This window comes from Neolamprologus brichardi, chromosome 16 (genome assembly GCF_056152115.1).
Source record: "Neolamprologus brichardi isolate AB-2024 chromosome 16, ASM5615211v1, whole genome shotgun sequence".
Lineage (NCBI taxonomy): Eukaryota > Metazoa > Chordata > Actinopteri > Cichliformes > Cichlidae > Neolamprologus > Neolamprologus brichardi.
The window spans coordinates 12,639,782-12,658,120 of NC_142119.1; the positions used below are offsets into that span (position 1 = coordinate 12,639,782).

Consider the following 18,339-nt stretch of genomic DNA (forward strand, 5'->3'; position numbering starts at 1 on the left):
TCAGTTGTGACTCTTTGAAGCCCAATGCCACAGTTTAATGATCAGCCTTATCTGGACTTGGCTTTTCTTCCCATTTCATAATTTGTTTTTCTGTAGCTGTGAGACAATAAATGGAGATGGATGGAAAACACAAAGTTCTCCTTAGAGAAACTGGCCTGGATAATGAGGAACTGCTGGTTTCTATGGTTACTCAACTTACAGAGTCCACACAGAATTGAGGCATATGTTTGCCGAAAGCCTCGATCGATCAAAAAGGAGCATGGAAGGCAAGAGAATGAAATTTGGAAGAGTGCAAAACTGTGGTGAAGCAACATTATGTGTTACTATGTTTCATGCGAGGACAAGGCGCACTCAGTTAATGTTCTACTCACACTCCAAGCTGTGTTTGCCTTCAACTGGGGTTTTAATGGTTCTGTCGTATTACACAAACACATAGCCAGAAACTCATGATTGTACATTTTTATTATTGTAATTAATGCAAAAAAAGCAATCCCAAATCTTTCAGTTGTATTTAGCACACAGGCCATGCACCTAGCATACATCCAGACGTGCAGGGGGGGGGGGGGGGGCTAGAGGGGCTTGAGCACCCGCCCCTTTCCTGATGGGTGCCCAAAGTGCCCTTTTGTTGAGGCAACGTTTTAAAAAAAATTATTATTATTTTTTTTTAATGTGTGTGGGCGTGCGGAGTCCTTTCTGTGCCCCTCAACAATAATATTTAACTATTAATCACAGTTTTGCTAAATAAAAGGATCTGGCTTGCATCAGTCACATGATCACATTTAACCAATGATCACCTTTGACGGCAGAACGCGCTGGTTACGAGCCGGGAACGAGCTCACAAAGAGCACGCACATTTTTAGCGGTCCGGAGCTGTAGGAGAAACACAAATTAACTCAGAGACACAGACTGATGCGACAAAACCAGTAAGTAGGTGTACAGCGTACAGTGTAGTCTATAGCACACAGGAGTATTAGCTTATTATGTACACGTTGGTAAGCTGTCTTGTTGCAACTGACGAACTGAAACAAACGAGCGTGCTGTGTGTGCAACAGCGCGACAAACATTACCTGTCCTTTTATTAACTGCACATGTAGTGCTGGTCATAGCTGCTGGCTACCTGTGTAAGGCTGTCATGGGTCTGTAGCTCTGTCACCGTTTTAGGGAACATATTTAGTTTTAAAGTAAGTTTCCGGGCTTTTCCTGCCTTTCTGGAGGGCTTATATTTCACTAAAAAACGATCTAATATGCATGTCCACATAATTATGCATTATTATAATTATAATATATTAAAAAACACACGCTGTATTTTAAAGAACATACATTAAGAAGCAGATTATATTAGATTTATATTTTAAATAAGACAAAATTTGGATTTTACAGCAGTAAAATTATTGTATCTCTACAGTTTAAAAATGTAATAAGCTTTGCCCCTGCACAGAGTGGATAGTGAAACAAATGGAATCATCATAAATACATTATTTCATATTTATTACTTCCCCCTCCTCATTGCTTTATTATTGTAGCTCTAGTAATAAATAATAATGTAAGGATTCTGGATCAGCACCATGATGCCCATAGTATATACAGTATTCTGAAGAAGGTCTAAAATGTCACTGTGTGTGCGTGCATGTGTTTGTTTTATGTATATGGATTATTTTAAATTATTACTCATGATATAACATTGTCCAGACATGGCTGGTAAGGACATGAGGAGGAAACAGTAGGAGCTGTGTGAGGCTACTAAAGGCAGGGCTATAACATTTTTCTGTCATCATTTTATTATAGATTAAGTGCAAGAGTTGTTACGTGTGAATAATTAGAATATAGTTTATTGCAATAGCAAGTTGTGCCTTGTTCTCAGATAGACAGCAAGTGGAGAGTGATATATGAAAAGATGGGATGGAAAGAAGAAGAGAAGCAAAGAGTGATTCACAGGCAGAGCCTAAATTATTTCTCAAAGTTTTTTGTTGCCTTATGGTTCCAAGCGCTGTCACCAATCTTTGCATTTTGTTATTATCTCATGACACTTGTTTAATCAACTACCATCTCTCCTATGGACTTTTTAATGTCTACAGTCTCAGATCAACACAGCCCTGCCCTCCAGCACTATCCACAGCAACCCCTCAACAGCAACATTGTACCCATCGGGTAAAACATCGGCTACGTTTGCTTTGCCTTGTTGCCCATATTAGATTCTTGATGAATGTGTGTTGTTGTTATTCAGCCTGGTTCAATGTGCCCCTTTTTAACTTTGAGCACCCGCCCCTTTAAACCTCTCTGCACGGCCCTGCATACATCCAGCTGTTGTGGCAATTGATTTGGCTTTGTGATGCATAATGCACAACTAAAATAAAACAATATTTCAGAAAACACAATATTACACTTTACAGCTTTCATCAAAAACAATTCAAATGTTGATGTAAAGTGGATTTATGTCGAAGGTTGCATATTAGACTGTGTACGATCCATTAAATAAGCTTACCTGGTCTATGTAGAAGGCCGTCCCCGATCGAATCTCTCTCCTCTGTTTCAGGTCAGTCTCTGTGGTGTCCCTGGACAAAGCGACATACTCCACTTCCCGTTTAGTCAACTCCTAGTCAAGAGCAAGAGAACAAGTTTGGCTTGTTAAAAGTTAAAAGCATATTCTCTGGCTTATCTGATGCCAAATAATATGATAGAATTGTAAAAATAAATCAAATTACTATGCGTATCCTGCAAAGACACTCCTAGTCCACCGTTTATTAGAACAAACCTGATAGAGCACAATTTACTCTTTACTTTGGTGCCGAATTTGTATAAAAGTTTCCATCGCACTATTAGAATGATACAACTTTATATTTATCTTATTAAAGCTATGCAATGTTTTAAAACTGCATTTACATTTCACTACTTTTGACTGTATGAACTTCTGCACTTTCTGAATTTTGCCACTTTGACAAATAATCATTCTAAGGATGCTGCACTAGAATAAGACCTGTGTGGGAGTTACTGTGAGCCATGTACACATTTCCACAAAGGTCAGTAAATTTACTTTAGGCAAGCCACACGGTCAAGCTCAGCCACAATCCTTGAAAATTAGCAAGTGCTTAGTTACTCCACATCTGCAAGCCGCTTTGCAACCAAAGCCAAAACTATGGCATCTACAATACTGAACCGCAGTTCCATCTTCCATATCACAGTAATGTTTAATGATTGTTTAGCAACAAGTAAGCAGGAAAAACATCAGAATAATGGAGTTTTTAATTTTTGTTCATGGTTCAGTCATAATCACATGATCAAAACTGTGGTTTAAAGAAAAAAAAGAAAAAGATACTCCTCTTTTATATTGAGTGTGTAACATGAGGACTCACAAGGTACTGCATAGCTATGGATCTTCTCAGGGGTCCTGGGGGGCCAATGAGGAACACATCCTGACCCAAAAGGTCTTTCTGCATAATCCATCGTAGGTGTTGAGCCACCGACTGCGGTAGGGAGTCTGAAACTGGCCAAAAAAAAAGCAGCAAAAAGGAAACGTTTTATGCTGACATACCTATAGGCTTTGTTGTGACATACACACACAGAAGATTACCTACTGTGTTTCACAGGAACAAGTTCTGGATTCTGGGGTGGCTTGAGTTTGTAAGTGATCTCACCAATCTTCACTGTGTCACCTGTAAAGGAACAGGATGACCAATGCATGCAAGACGGTTTTTGACAGACAAGTCAAGTCATAATCGCAACAGTAGAGTTGATTTTATATTCACATTAGTATTAGTCTTTGATGAAGGTACAATAAAAAATAAAGATATTAAAAAGAAAACACTTCTCAAACAGTTTCTGTTTAACAATATGGTTTTATTAGATTTGCAAATCACTGCATTCTGTTTTTATTCAAACTTTACAGTGTCACAATCTTTTTGGAAACTGTTCACTTACTTAACTTTTGACTTGCATAAGTTTCAAGTATATAAAAGGCAGCTGACTCAGGGGTATGAATCAGTGTTGTGCACTGTGTTGTCCCCCTCCCCTGGCAAGACTGTCCTATGTTGGTAATAATGTAGTAAGGTTACAGAAAACCTGGTGCGAATCCCTGGACAGATCTGTGGTGCATCTCAGGGTGAACATAGAGACAGGCAACAGTTCACACTCTTGCATGATCTAAGAATTAATAATTCTATTCAAAGCAAAAAATAAAGAACTGACAGGTAATATTCAGAGTATGTTGTTTTTTTTGAAAGAAGGAAGTTATAATTTAAGGGGGTTTTGTAACTTCAAAACAATGAAGGTACGTACTACAAGAAAAGGCTTTTTTGTTTCTGTTCATGGAGTGAAACTATGGAACAGTCTGAGTTATAAGAGTTATAAAAATATGATCTTCTCGAACTATAAAGAAAAGGAAAATATTTAAATTAAGTGAAAGTCTCTATTTAAAAAACAAACAATCAAAAAAAACTCATGATGTGATATTATAGTATATCAGAAATCTGTTCACTATTTTTATTACAAATTATATCAGTAAGGAAGCTGACTAAATATTAACTGATAATTTATGGCAAAGGGGTGGGATTAAATAAGTGTTTACTTCTTCCCACTCCCTTTCAACATGTAAATTAATCAGAACGAGTTTTTTGTATGTAATTTGTATAGTATTTTTTATCTCTCTTATTTTCTTTTCTAAATGTACTTGTATATTGTACACATGTTGAAATAAATTACCAATCAAATCAATCAATTATTTGTCTTTCCTGAAGTTTGCTCTTAAACTTAAGATCTACTCTCCCAGAATGGAATTAAGCTGCTTCTGCTGAGCTCTGCCGAGAATCAATAAAGCAATGGTCGGGACTTCCAGTCAATCAATCAATAAATAAATTAAAACACGATTATAGAAATCAAAATCTTATTTGGTTTTCATATATCCTATTTTCAGTGATATCAACTTTAATAGCAGAAAATTAACTAGGCATATAATTATTTTTTCTCTCTTTTTTGCCATATTTTTCAAGTATCCTTCGTGAAGCCTGGAGAACTATTCCTGAAGACTATTCAAAGAAATTACATGAAAGTTGCCCAAGAGAGTTATGGCTAAAGAATAAAGGTGATCATACACACTTCGGTTTTGCCTTAAATACTGTCTGTATAATTTCCTTTCCCATTTTCCTATCAAATTTCTAAAGAAATGAGCGGCAGCCCAGGACTTTTGCACAGCACTGTAAATATAAAATTGAGTTATTTGTATTAACTATTACAAAAGATTGATATTAAGATGTAAGTTTCAGCTTCAGGTTTAATTAGCATACATCGTTAACTAAGATTTTGATGTAAATCAGGTTTTAAAAGGTGTCCGGAAAAAATCAATACATTTTAAATGGTGTTTGGAACTAAATGTGACAGAAATATTGCCGTTATTTCAGCATGCTCCAGTTTAAAGAGCAACACGTGTGTTATACGTGGCTAAGTACCATGTTCCAACCTTTCACCTAGTGCAAGGTAAATGCATCGACTGTCTCACTAGATCCAAGTCACTTCTCACTTTAGATGCTGAGCTTACACCGTTTTTCTTCTACATGGAACAAACTATATATTCAACAGTATTTTTGCTACCAAGGAGCCACTGCAGTGTGATTCCTGCCCCATTAGACAACAGCTATTTATTTAGCCAGTTAGCTGTCACCAGACACATGTGTTCCTATTTCCAGCTGAAAAAAAACTGAAAACACCTGTTCAATGGCTGTAAACGTGGCATTACAACTTAAATGAAACAATGAAATGAAACAAATGAAATAGCATTACAACTTAAAGGCCGGTTACCTGAGGCTGTGTTCAGAAGTTTGACCTCATGAGTTCTGAACATCCAGCCGTCTCTTCCCAGGACACAACCCAAAATATACCGCACCCTTCTCGCAGCAACAGCCGCAGCTGTGCCGCCACATAAAATTTGGGAGTGCATGTTCAAAATGTCTACGTTATCATACAAAACCTAACAATGAAAAAAATTAGCAGGCTGTCTTTTAAAACGGTCTGACCCGCGGCCTTATTCCCATTTCACAACAAGCGTCAGCTCATTTTTTCGGAGTCGGAAAAAAATAACAGAAGGACCAAATGGTCCGACAAACAAGTCTTCCGTGGGAATACCATTTTAGTTGAAAAGTGTTCCGTTCGCGCAGATAATTTTTGCAATATTACTAAGATTCTGTTGTTAAAAAAAAAACATAGTTTTGTTTAGTAATATTTTAGGTTATTAATTTGGCACGTGGTTGTTGCAACTGGCTTTGGCTAATAAAGAAGGCTACAAATATTGTTTATTGAAAATAACATTTTTTTGTCTTTTGGAATATGTTATGCCCAAATAACTCTTTACAATATATTCTGATTTTAGTTGCTTTATTTATCTGAATCTATTCATTTATTTGCTGATTCTGCTGTCCCCTCTTCAAATAAAATCCATTCTTGGATTCAGGTTTTTAAAGTAGAAGTGGACATAACAAATAAACACATGCTGAACCATCTAACAAGGTAAATACCGATTTACCTTGGTGATGTTAGGTGGTAAATCCTGCATGATTAACCATGCAACTCCTCCAACTCTCTAAACGTAAATTTTAAGAAATCACTGTTAAACATTATAGAAAGTTCTGGAAGTTCATTGTCGAGATTATCCCGTAGTTATAACCATTTTTATTAACTCACAGAAATGTCCTTTTTTAATTTATTTATTTTACTGTGGATGCATTGTATTAAAAAAACAAAACAACAACATTAAAGTAGATAGTGAAAAAACAGGATCTTTTCTCTCATTTAATTATATTTTTTTTCTCTTTCTTCATTACTGTGCTGTAATATGAATGGCTTGGGGAAGATCTTTATCAGGAGGACAAGCTTTAAAGTGTACCAAAATAGAGTTGAAAGTACTAAATTTATCCCCTCCTTCACATTTTCCATAGACTGCAAATGGGACGGATTGGAGTCTTTGCTGTCCAATTCTGGCCCCCCGGCCTTATGTTTGAAAGCCTAGAATTAGATTATCAATATAGCACATTTAGAAACAAAACTTTACAGAAAACACAACAATAACAATATTATGACAGAACAAAATTGATTTCTTCATATTTACAAAGTGTATTTGCAAAGTGCAGTGGCTAACACATTCGTCTTACATGCAAAAGATCTCTATTGACACCGGGAGGAGATAGAAACCCAGCCTCAGAGAGTCTCAAGCTAGTGCACTCCTTCTGTGCCAAATCAAACACGTGGCAACCCCTTGGGAGATAAGGAAACAGCCAAAGCACCTCTTTATATTTACAAAGCAAAGCACTGGCCGAAGGTGTGGCGAAGGGCAAGGGTGGCACCAGCGCCATGTGAAATATTCAATTCAATTCAATTCAATCTTTACGTCCATTTTTTTTTTTTTTTAAAAACAACAATAACACAACATATAAACCATAATAAAAATGATAAAATCTTTTTAAAAATATAAAACCATAATATACATAAAAACACAGTTACTTAAAAAGAAATCAATAAATACACAAACAACCAGTCCTTCCTCATGCTGGGTGAGACTGCTGGGATGACATGCTGGGAACCACTCACTGTCTGATCTGTGAGTGCTAAAATTATACTCTTACTAGAACCATCCAGTCGTTCTCTAAAAGTAAACATTAACTTTCTTAAAAGTGCTTTAAAAGTGCAAACACCCACAGCTACAAATATCCGACTGCATGTTATATGATGGCCCATCTTTCACATCTCCACGTAGCTGGACTGGCCATCGGGCATACAGGGCATTTGCCCGGATGGCCGATGGTGATTTTTCGTTTTTATGGGCCGATGGGTTTTACTCTGATGTTTAGTGGTGGCTATGGCGGAGCTTCTACAGAGGCTAGCAGGTGGATGAGGGAAAGGGAAGGAAGGAGGAGGAGAGACCCGTGGTGGCCGCTGGGTCGGCCGCGTTTGGTATTGGGCTGAAAAGGAACGCGATCTGTCCCGTACTTCAGCTAGAATAAAAAAAAAAGACACAAAGCTGGAGTTATTCTGTGTCTTTAGGCTGTCAGCTGCCTCTACTTCTCTCATTCTCTCTCCCTTTCTCTGCTGTTGCTACTTCAGTCAAGAAACTGGCTTTTCTTTCTTGTTTGTTTATCTCCCACTTCGTGCCAGAAAGAGGAAACCAGCAGTGGTTGCGCTAAACAACAGCAGCACGTTTAACCTTGATCAGCTGTTGTTAGAATTTATTAAATATTACTTTCTAGTATCAGCTGATGTTTGCTGGAGACACATCCGTAAAAGCTGCTGGTCATGATATCAGTTTGGATATGTGGTGAGAGGGAAACATGAAGATAAAACCAGGAGATATCCTTACTGAATCATCAGAGCTGAACAAGTGATGGAGAAACAGGTTTACCTTTTAGGTGACATGGATGAGTTGAAGGGAAGTTATGAACTGTTTCTGAGAGACAAATAACACCAGGATCATTTTTTAGTAGCTGACAGCTGGTAACTGTGCAGGGGCGGGTCTAGCAAAGTTTTGCCAGGGGGCCAGGTAGGGCATTAACAGGGAAAAGTGGGCATAAAGAAATACTTTACTTTCTTATATTCATTTAAAATGTCTAGCTTTTAACAAATAATTATCTGAATCTTACGACCAAAGTTTTTATCAGATGTAAAATGTATAGAAATCATACCTATACCAACAAGACAGTGTACATTAGTGTCACAACAGCATTTTGCTTTTATTTTATTTTTTACCTGGTGGGCGGGTCTCGAGTCAAAATGCCCGGGCCGATTTTTTGTCCCAGTCCAGCCCTGCATCTGCACCATTACTTCAGTACAATTATGACCTTCCTCTAGGTAAAGTACATAATTTACCCTTTGTACTTGTAAGTAATGCTTTCAAAAAAATTCCGAAATATTCTGAATTCCTCTTGGAGTTGTTGTAGGTACTCCCTCTGTAACACTGTAGTGTGTATGGTCCAGGTTACATATTTATTCTTCCTATGAAACTTAACAATGCTTTCCATAAAGCAACCTACAACATTATCATCAAACTAACGTCAAACGAAGTGTTCGGAGCTGCCAGAGAGTAACTGGAGGGGCGTGGGTTTTACTGGACTGAAATGACACGAAGAGTGGGGGAAAATCTGAGAACACTGAGAAAAAAAATCTATGCTAACTAAATCCGGACCGGCAATGATTATAGATGACGTCATTGAAACTACCCTCACAATTGTGCTCACACGTGCACACAGTTGGATTACACACATTCGCGCCCCCCCCCCCCCCCCCCCCCTCGCGAGCGAGCGGCGCCGAGCGAGCCCCGGCAGTTTAAATCGCTTTGACATTTATCACGTGTAAGGCCAATAAGCCCGGTTCTTGAAAGAAGAGAGAGATCGTCGCGGAGGAGGAGGAGAAGGAAAGGAGCGGACGGGAGGAGGAGAGGAGAGCGGTGGGAGGACGAGGCGAGTGTGTAGTCCAATCTGTTCGGTGTGCACATGAGTGGCGTAGCGAGGCCAGCGAGCGCGAGGCAGGTTGTGAATTCCTCCACCTTCCTTCCCTAATTTCGTTTCTTTTCTCTCCGGAGCGGACGCTGAGGTCTGGGACTATGGAAGATGTCTACCCTTACAGCCGCAGCCCAGCCTGGGACGAACTGGTTAGTAACGTTCAAAACTGGTGGAGACTTTGTTTTGAATCGCTCCGCATCCCATTCTACTTTTTTTTCCAGAGAAAGGAAAACAGTGAGACGTCTTGCGTGGTCTGTTTGTAAGTTTGCACACTTTGGCGGTGTTTGGTCCGCTAAAGACTGCGCGCGCGAGGTGCCTTTACCCCCTCATTGGCGTTATTACGACGGCTGTCATTCTGTTAAATAAATAACTAAATAAGTGGCCCGTTTAAATTGTGTCGTGGGACGTTCGTAAGTCTTAGTTAACAGTTCTCAGATAAACAACAGTTTTTGATTCTTTTTTCACCCACATAGTCTGTCCATTTCCTTTAGTTTTAAATCGAAGTAAAACTGTTGTCCGCTTCATGGAAATTCAATTTAACGCTGTCTTGTCGAATCAGTTTAACGGTTTAGTTACATACATAAAAGTGAATTTCTTGGACTTGGATTATAACACAGAAAAATTTTATATTTATAGAAAAATATTGAAGAAAATACAGAAAATATGCCTTTGTGGCCTATATGTTCATAACTCCTATATAGCTCTCATTAGGCCCACAACAGCAGCTATAAATAGAAACAAATATTATGAGACTATTTCTATGAATTACAGTGCCACTACCATATACCTCTTAGCTAGTTATCACTGTGATGTGTATATTAGAAACCTACTCATAATAGTCTTTGTGTGCATATTAGTTATTCAACATCACATCAGGCAAAAGCAACAACTCAAAAGTAGTTTAATTTCTCTCGTGTTTGTGTCAGACAGCCGCTAGGGTCTGCCATTCCACGGACAAGTTTCCCGGTTTACGGAGTGGATGAGGCGGTCTGTAGCCTCAGTCTGGACTGGCCGTGCAGGCTGGAACCATAACCAGCAACAAAACAGAGACTCGGCTCCTTTTTTAATATCTATATATAAACGCCGTGTAGCCCATCCCCGCTGTGCCGCGACATGCTACATCCCCTATGCGTTTTCCGGCCCACACACACTCCAGCAAACACAGCCGTCTTTATTGTCATAGAGGCAGTGAGAGATGACAGCGAGGAGAGACGCTTCCCAGCCGCTGAGCAGCTCTCGCCTCCAGGAGAGGAAGGGGACGGCGGAGGCGAAGGCTAACCCCGATTGGTTTTATCCCTCCCCTCGACAGGAGCCGGAGAAAGGGCCGCCGTCCGCGGCGGGGATCCATGCCCATGTGGTGGGCGCTGTCGCCGGCTCTGGCGCTACGGAGGAGTCCTCCGATAGCGAGGCAGAACAGGAAGGCCCCCAGAAACTCATCCGGAAAGTGTCCACCTCAGGGCAGATCAGGAGCAAGGTAAGGCAACTGTCGCTTCTCTGCTTGTATTGATGTCTGATTTAGTGTGTGTGTTTGCTGGGACTAGCTGCTCCCTGACTGCTGGGTTATCCCCAAGCAACGTTTGCTATGACAACACCAAGGATCTACCTGCTGCTTTGGACATTCAACAGTTTGATTTGTGCGCAGAGCTTTATTGTCTTTCAGCCTTACTGATGCCTAAGATACCAGTAAAGCGAAGGAAGAAGCAAGGATAGACTTATATTTAAGCATTTACATGTAACATGAAAGCTCCGTCTTTCTATGGAAGGTGTGAAATAAAAATCAGTAATAGGGGGTTATTTGGGCAAAATTGCAAATGTAATTATTCTCTTTATGTTAAGGCTTAAGATTATTTAATTATAACTTATCGAATCTGTTGCTGGCAACAAAGTCTACTCAAGCAAAAGAAAGCAAGTATTCCGTATGATAGCAAAATCTTTTTGTGTGTTAAATTTTCATCTATGGTGTGCACAGTTCTTTAGCCTTAAATGTCATTCTGGCCTTAAAGTCAGTATGACCTGACAGAAAATGAAGTATACATTTCAGCCTTTATGATAAAATTTTTTGTTTCGCATCTGTTTGCAATCTGTTGCATCTCTCTGTTTGACACACAGGACTAAGTGAGAGTATGTTGTGCAGATTCTTCGTCTCTGACACCCAAGCTTTCTTGGCTCACACGCTTAATGAGTACCACCCTCCCACATCAAGGGATCCACTTAATTATTGACTGCTCCGCTCCACCCCATCTTCATTATTCAACATGGGGATATATTTAGAGACTTGAGGCTCAGGAATGTCTGGACATTCATTTTATATGCAAAATTTCCTAAAATGCTACCTAGAGGAAACACTTTAAGAGATATTTGTGCTGATTTAATTAAGAAGTTACTAAAAAAAATCAAAAGATTTGATGCTGATTGTTATGTTATGAATAATAATGTAATGTTATAAATAATGATAAAATGTTATCAGAAGTTACTAAATTCAAACAGTTTTGCTTAGAGTGACTAGTAAGAAACAAAAAGCTCATTATTCTGCGAGATGCAACAAAAAAGATTTGAGAAGCTTAAAGCCATAAATGTTTGCAGTTGCAACGTTATTATGTCAGGCAAGGGCTGACCTAAAGGGTGATATAATATATAGTCTTAAGTGTAAACAGAGGTGAATGACTGTCTCATCAGCTAATGTTTGTTGAATTTTCCTCAAGGACTGTTTGCTGTAGGGTGATTTTTCCATCAGTCATTCTTTATTCGCCTGTCATCCATGAAGTTTAGCTGGAGTTTGAAAAAGTGAATAAAAGGTAGGTTGATATGATGTACGCTCCTGACTGCAGCAATGTATATACTGAAGGTGATGCTAATTGCATCGGTTGGCAGACAGCCCAGATAGCCCTAATCTCTTCTGCCACACTATATTCAGCAGGCTCCATGTCACTGTAGAATTATCAGTGGTATAAAGCACTTCTGCTGTAATTGCATCAGTTTGCCTAGCATGTTGACTTAGCGCTAACAGAGGTCTCAGACTTGTTTTCGTGTGGGTCATTGAGTTTTCTCTTGGTGTGTGTGTCTGTGTTGAGAGTTCCTAATGGATCATGCAGGCACTGACTCACTGAGTGTTGTTCCACTGGGTTGTTTGCACAGCTCTGGATCTGTGTGTGCATGCATGTATGTGCATATGCTTGCCCGTCACATTGTCTGTGTCCATCCCTCTGTCTGTCCACTATCTCTCTGGTTCTTTGGTTGCTACAGACAACGGAATCTTCCGTCCCTTATTGGTCAACTCCATGGTAATGCCTGCCTGTTAGACTGGTTTAGTTACAGGGGGCACATATGGCACGGAGTAAATCTCATCCCATAATTACCTCCGATATGCCCTCTCTGCGTATGTTTGAAATTTTCCAAAAATTCCAAGAAAGGCTTGTCAGTAAACCAAAACGCAGACAGAATGTAAAAATGGGAAAGACGGCTAACTTGAATCGGAAATGTCCATGTTAACAACTCGTATAATGTAACATGAAAGCTCTCAAAAGCTTTTAGAGTAGGAGGAATGAAAGAAAAGAGACAACAGGGGGTTGTTCAGGCAGAATTAGATAAGCTATTAAGCTCATATAACAACATCTCATACGATCTACTGTGGGCAACAAAGTCAATTTAAGGAAAAATGGACGCTCATATGGTAACATTGATATTGATTGCAATGAAAGTCTTGACTCGTGACAGAAGAACACTGAATAATGCAGCTGAAGTCACTGCAGCTGTTTTTCTGACTAATATCAATTATTATTGATATAAGCCCACTGTTGTTGTTCAGGGAGCTCTTCGTTTATACAAAAACTAATGGGATTGGACTGTACATGGGAGGGATTAGAAATAGAAATAGAAATTAGAAATGGATATTTCTCTCTATGGTGATAAACATACATTGCTGTGCAATGCATTTCAACCATTAAGTGAGTTTATGACAATAATCGCACAAAAGATTCAGTATGCTTGGGCTACATATTTATTATTATAGCCAAAATGTAAGGATGAATAATAATCTTTTCATAGCCTCTTTGCTATCATCTCCACTCTCAGCCCCCTCTGTTTTTTTTTTTTTTTTGGGAGGAGGTGCTGTTGCAGTCGAAGGGAGCTTATAAACGTGTGACTAATGCTGTAGCTGTGTGATTGAAAGCAGAGCTGATGGCATGCCAGAACCTGCTGCTGTTGCGCTGCTATTATTGCTGTCCTGGGAATCGGGAAAGCTTTGCAAGCTTGACATACAATAATCCAGAGCAGATATGCTGAGTTAGTGGGAGTGGGGTGGAGATATAGCAGAGATGTGACACACTGTGGTTTCCTTTTATGGAAAGTGTAGGGCTGGCTTTTTGGATATGAGATATATAAGTCGTTGTTTTTTGTTTTTTTCCCTAAATTTAACTGGCATTTATTAGGAAGTCTCTCTGGATGTATTGTCTAACTTTGCAAGAAAGGGCTACTCAGTTTCTTTCTTTTTTTTTAAGTACTTCATCTTGATAACAGTGTAAACCTGAATAAGTTAACATGACCATAAAATAATTAGAGCAATCAATTTATTTTTATGTTAATGCAAAGCCAAGTATTACAGTAACAGTGCTTGCATATTTCAATAACATGCATTTTCTGACTCCAGTAAATCAAAGTGCTTGTTGAGTTAACGTAGACATTTTCGGTTTCATTTTCAGCCACAGAACATAAATACACAAACACACTCTTTCAGGATAAGTTCAATATTTTCTTTTGATATAACTGATGTGATATAAATGGGATTGCTATTTGTTCCGCTATTTGTTTTTGAGATGTTCCACTCTTCAGCAAGACAACTTGAGTTTTGCATGACATCAAGCCAGCAACCTACTGCACTCATGGTGTCACAGCTTTGTTAAATATAAATCACATAACTTCCTTAGTGATTAACCTCTTAAACCCCAAGCCTAACTGATCTCCTGCCCTTTGCCCCCGTATCAGGGGGCGTTGGGGCTTAAGAGGTTAATAAAGCATGGGGCGATCGTGGCTCAAGAGTTGGCAGTTTGTCTTGTAATCGGAGGGTTGCCGGTTTGAGCCCCAGCTCGGACAGTCTCGGTTGTTGTGTCCTTGGTCAAGACACTTCATCTGTTGCCTACTGGTGGTGGTCAGAGGGCCTGGTGGCACCAGTGTCCGGCAGCCTTGCCTCTGTCAGTGCGCCCCAGGGCAACTGTGGCTACAATGTAGCTTGCCATCACACCACTATGTGAATGGGTGGATGACTGAACATGTAAAGCGCTTTGGGGTCCTTAGAGACTAAGTAAAGCCCTATACAAATACAGGCCATTTACCATTTACCATTCTGATGGTTACTTTAACATGAAGAGAAATAAAGGACAGCTTGAGTAACTCAACTGTAAACATAAAGGAGCAAATATAAAACGACAGAGTATTACAGAACATATATAATATTGTAGCTAAAGTCCCTTCAGCTGAAGAATTACTGATGTAGAACCTGAACTTTTATCACCTGGGAAGTGCTGACGTAGCAGAAAAACTGACCTGGTGTCTTGTCTCAAGGCTTACTTAACAAAAACTAAATAACTCAAAAACAAAAATCAGTTTCTTCAACTCAAAGAGGAAGTAAATGTCACAGAAAAACAATATATTTATTACATTGCTATTATTATATTGCGTACTTTGGGTGTATGCGATTATGAATTTAAGTAATACTTAAATTGCTAAAGACAAAAGACACCATACTTTTACATTTGCCTTCCACTTTCAGATAACCTATATCTCACTTGCTCCCAAATAGTAAATGTACATAATTATGTTCTCTGAAGTAAGTTGCTAAGTTGAGGCTTCTTCTGTTCAAAGCTTGTAGCTAAATCTACTGAGATAATTGTGTGGAAATTACTGGCCTCAATAACATCCCGTGTGCCCACTTGACACATGTATAACTCCCCATATATGTGGTCCAGTTGCACAAAGGAAATCACAAGGGAATTACCCTGTCCCAACTACACGTTGGATTGTAATTTTCCCTTCACTATGGTGAAATTTTAGCATGTGGTGGGAGTTTGAGGAGGAAGACTACAGAGTTGCAATTACACCCACAAGAGAGGACAATATGCCAAGACAGTTGCAGGAGAGTGGCGGATGTGTAGGAAGAAATGGAGAGATTCAGCACTGGTGCCCAAAAGACTTGCTTCCCCAAGAACTCCAGCCTTTCTCAGCAATGATAAATGATTTGGTAATGGATGTATAACAGAGCCTAACTGCATGGAGTGATGGTTGAAACAGTGGGCTTCTCTCTGCTGCCAGCCAGTTTCCAAGAAGACTAATGGCAGATAACCAAAGAGTCTTTTAACAAGAATTAGTTTTGAAACTCAACTTTATTTCTTTAATTTGTTTTTTTTTTTATGGTGGTTGTGTTTTTACTTGTAGTTGGTGCAAGAGCATACATGTTCCCACAGAGTGCTAACAAAACCAAATATTAAAAAAAATGGAGTGGCAACAGTGGGAAGAATAAAGAAAGATACAAGACTACTGTTGGCACATATTTTCTGCACAGTGGTTTACAAGCTATGGTACTTATTTAGGTTTGCTTCACTGATGCTTCTTATGTTTGTTAAAAGCATAATTACACATAATGGTAAATACAGCAATTGGACAGAAGCATTAAAGCCGATACATTTATATATTGTTTGGACATAAAAATAGTGTAAAAGATTGCCGATTCACAGGACTTTGCAAGCGAGGCACAGTGGTTTCTTGGGAGTCACAACCTTGTTATGGTGACAGTACTCTAATAACACTATGGAATAAAGTGATCAGAAACATTTAAAAAAAAAAATCTACCAATAACAAGCAAACTTCAGTGAGGTTGAGAAGAGACTTATAGTTGGTATAAAACACGCTGCTCCAGGCTTTAAGGTAAGAAACATAAAAGACCAGCTAGTCACAGCTTAAGTTCATAAGGTCTTACTCGAACTGCCTCTGTGTGAGTTAAGTGTCTGACTGTTTGTCTGGGTATTGTCAAAGACAGGACGTAGGTCTGCTCTGCTCTCTTCGTTTAGCCTCCTAGGGAACTCCTGCTCTGCTCTTATCCACCAACCACAGCTGCTGAATTCATTTGAACTGCTTGTGCCTTTGTCCATTGTATCAGTTTGTGTGTGTATGTGTGTTTTTGTGTGTATGTCTGTGCATGTTGTTTGTAGCCTGTGCTGTGTGTCCCGCTGTCAGTGGCCAGGCAAAGTGTGGGTGTAAGGTACATGGTGCTCAGGTTACTCATTTCTCTCTGGCACAGGACCCACTCTCTCTCACAGTTTAGCCAAAGAGAGAAGCCGTGTACAGAGGCAAGCAGGGGGACTATTTATAGATCACTTCTGGCCTACTTGGCAACAGGAAGGAGATGAAGACAAGGAAAGGAACTATGGAGGCCAAGGAGGAACAAAATAGAAACTAGAACGTCCAACTAGAGCAAAGTCATTTCGTTTGCTGTGGATGAACTTCAAGTTCCACTTTGCCACTCTCTGCTAAAAGTCAAAAAGTCAAAAAGTTTTCTCTGGACTTGTGAAACACACTGGGATATACAATACACATACTGATGAGGACAAAATTATTAGCCCCCTGTGAAATTTAAAGTTTTTGTTAAAAACTTTTTAACAGAGTGTGGGATTTTCAACGTAGTATTTCTAAACATACAAGTTTTCTTTAGAAAATCATTCTTTCAGAAAAAACAAAATTGACCAGGGTCAGCATTATATACTAACCTTTTTATCCACTCATAGAACAAACCACTGCTGTGCAATGATGTGCTTTAACTTTGTAATGCTCAAACCTTCTAAAATCAAGTTCGAACTGAAAGTTATCTAACACACAGTATAAAAACTTCAGAAAGGCTTTAAGCTCTTATGTCAGAAAACATCATGTCAAAAACAAAAGACATCGGTTTAAACTCGAGAAGAAGAATTGTTGATGCTCACAAATCAGGAAATGGATATACAAAGTTCCCAGTCTAAAAAACTTGAGTGAGAACTATCATTAACAAATTCAGAGAGAGACACACAGTAAAGGAGTGGTAGAGAACAGGCCTGGAAGACTGAAGTATGCTAAGGACAACCTTGAGAAAGATTATGTACTAAGTTCATCTTTCGGTCAGATGAGATGGGTCTGGGTTGTTGCTTTGTCTTTCAACACAACGACAAAACAAACACAAAGAAATGTCACTCCTGGTAAAGAACTACATCTGTGGATTGAACTGAACACCAAGGTCCATGCCAGAAGACCATCAAATCTGGAGGATCTTGAGAGATCTGTCAAAGAAGAATGGGCTGGGGTTGCCTAGGAGGCATGTGTGGGACTTGGTACACAACTGACTTTTCGCATTGGGTGTGTGTGTGTGTGTGTGTGTGTGTGTGTGTGTATTGAATCTTAATAAAATAGGCGTTCATTATACTCCTCAGTCATCACCTGGCTCTCCCCTTTCCCTTTTACAGCTCACAATATGTGCACATGCTCGTGTCAACAGTGGTCCTCCAAAGGACAATGCTGTACTGTATGATGTACTAACAACAGTTATGTTCACATGAGATTTTGTGGAAGAGATCCCCAAACCTTGGTGTGTTGTCAGTACCTCAAAAAGGTTTAAATGTGGAGATGACCTCAACTGCTGTGTCTGTGATACAGCCCCCCCTTGACTGTAATTATGCAGCAAGCTGCTAAGGCCTTATAGGGAAGTCAGCTTTGAGATATTGCATCTTAATCTGCTGCAAGAATTTAGTCCTCAGGCCATAACTTATGGAAAAGGAAGCACAGAATTAATATAAGTGGACATATGTTTTTAGAAAATGAACAGTGTTCCTGTTGTTTTCCTGCTTCAGTC

At 39.3% G+C, this 18,339-nt stretch overlaps 2 protein-coding genes across 7 annotated transcripts in view; one reads left to right on the plus strand and one right to left on the minus strand.

Annotated features, from left to right (window-relative positions):
- Positions 1-6,060, minus strand: part of vwa8 (von Willebrand factor A domain containing 8) — an 87,474-nt gene extending 81,414 nt beyond the window's left edge. The window contains exons 1-4 of the mRNA XM_087830265.1: positions 5,788-6,060; positions 3,573-3,650; positions 3,351-3,481; positions 2,483-2,593 (exon numbers count right to left, since the gene is read on the minus strand). Coding sequence (XP_087686391.1) covers positions 2,483-2,593; positions 3,351-3,481; positions 3,573-3,650; positions 5,788-5,926 — 459 coding nt within the window. The 5' untranslated portion in view covers positions 5,927-6,060. The remainder of the gene's footprint in view (positions 1-2,482; positions 2,594-3,350; positions 3,482-3,572; positions 3,651-5,787) is intronic.
- Positions 6,061-9,273: 3,213 nt separating this feature from the next.
- Positions 9,274-18,339, plus strand: part of dgkh (diacylglycerol kinase, eta) — an 82,062-nt gene continuing 72,996 nt past the window's right edge. For 2 of the 6 annotated variants that reach the window (XM_006805951.3, XM_006805955.3), the window contains exons 1-2: positions 9,274-9,622; positions 10,657-10,947. In XM_006805951.3, the coding sequence (XP_006806014.1) occupies positions 10,669-10,947 (279 nt within the window). In that variant the 5' untranslated portion in view covers positions 9,274-9,622; positions 10,657-10,668. Of the gene's footprint in view, positions 9,623-10,445; positions 10,948-18,339 lie in introns of those variants that run through there. The other 4 variants (XM_006805954.3, XM_006805958.3, XM_006805953.2 and 1 more) reach the window with 3 other exon arrangements.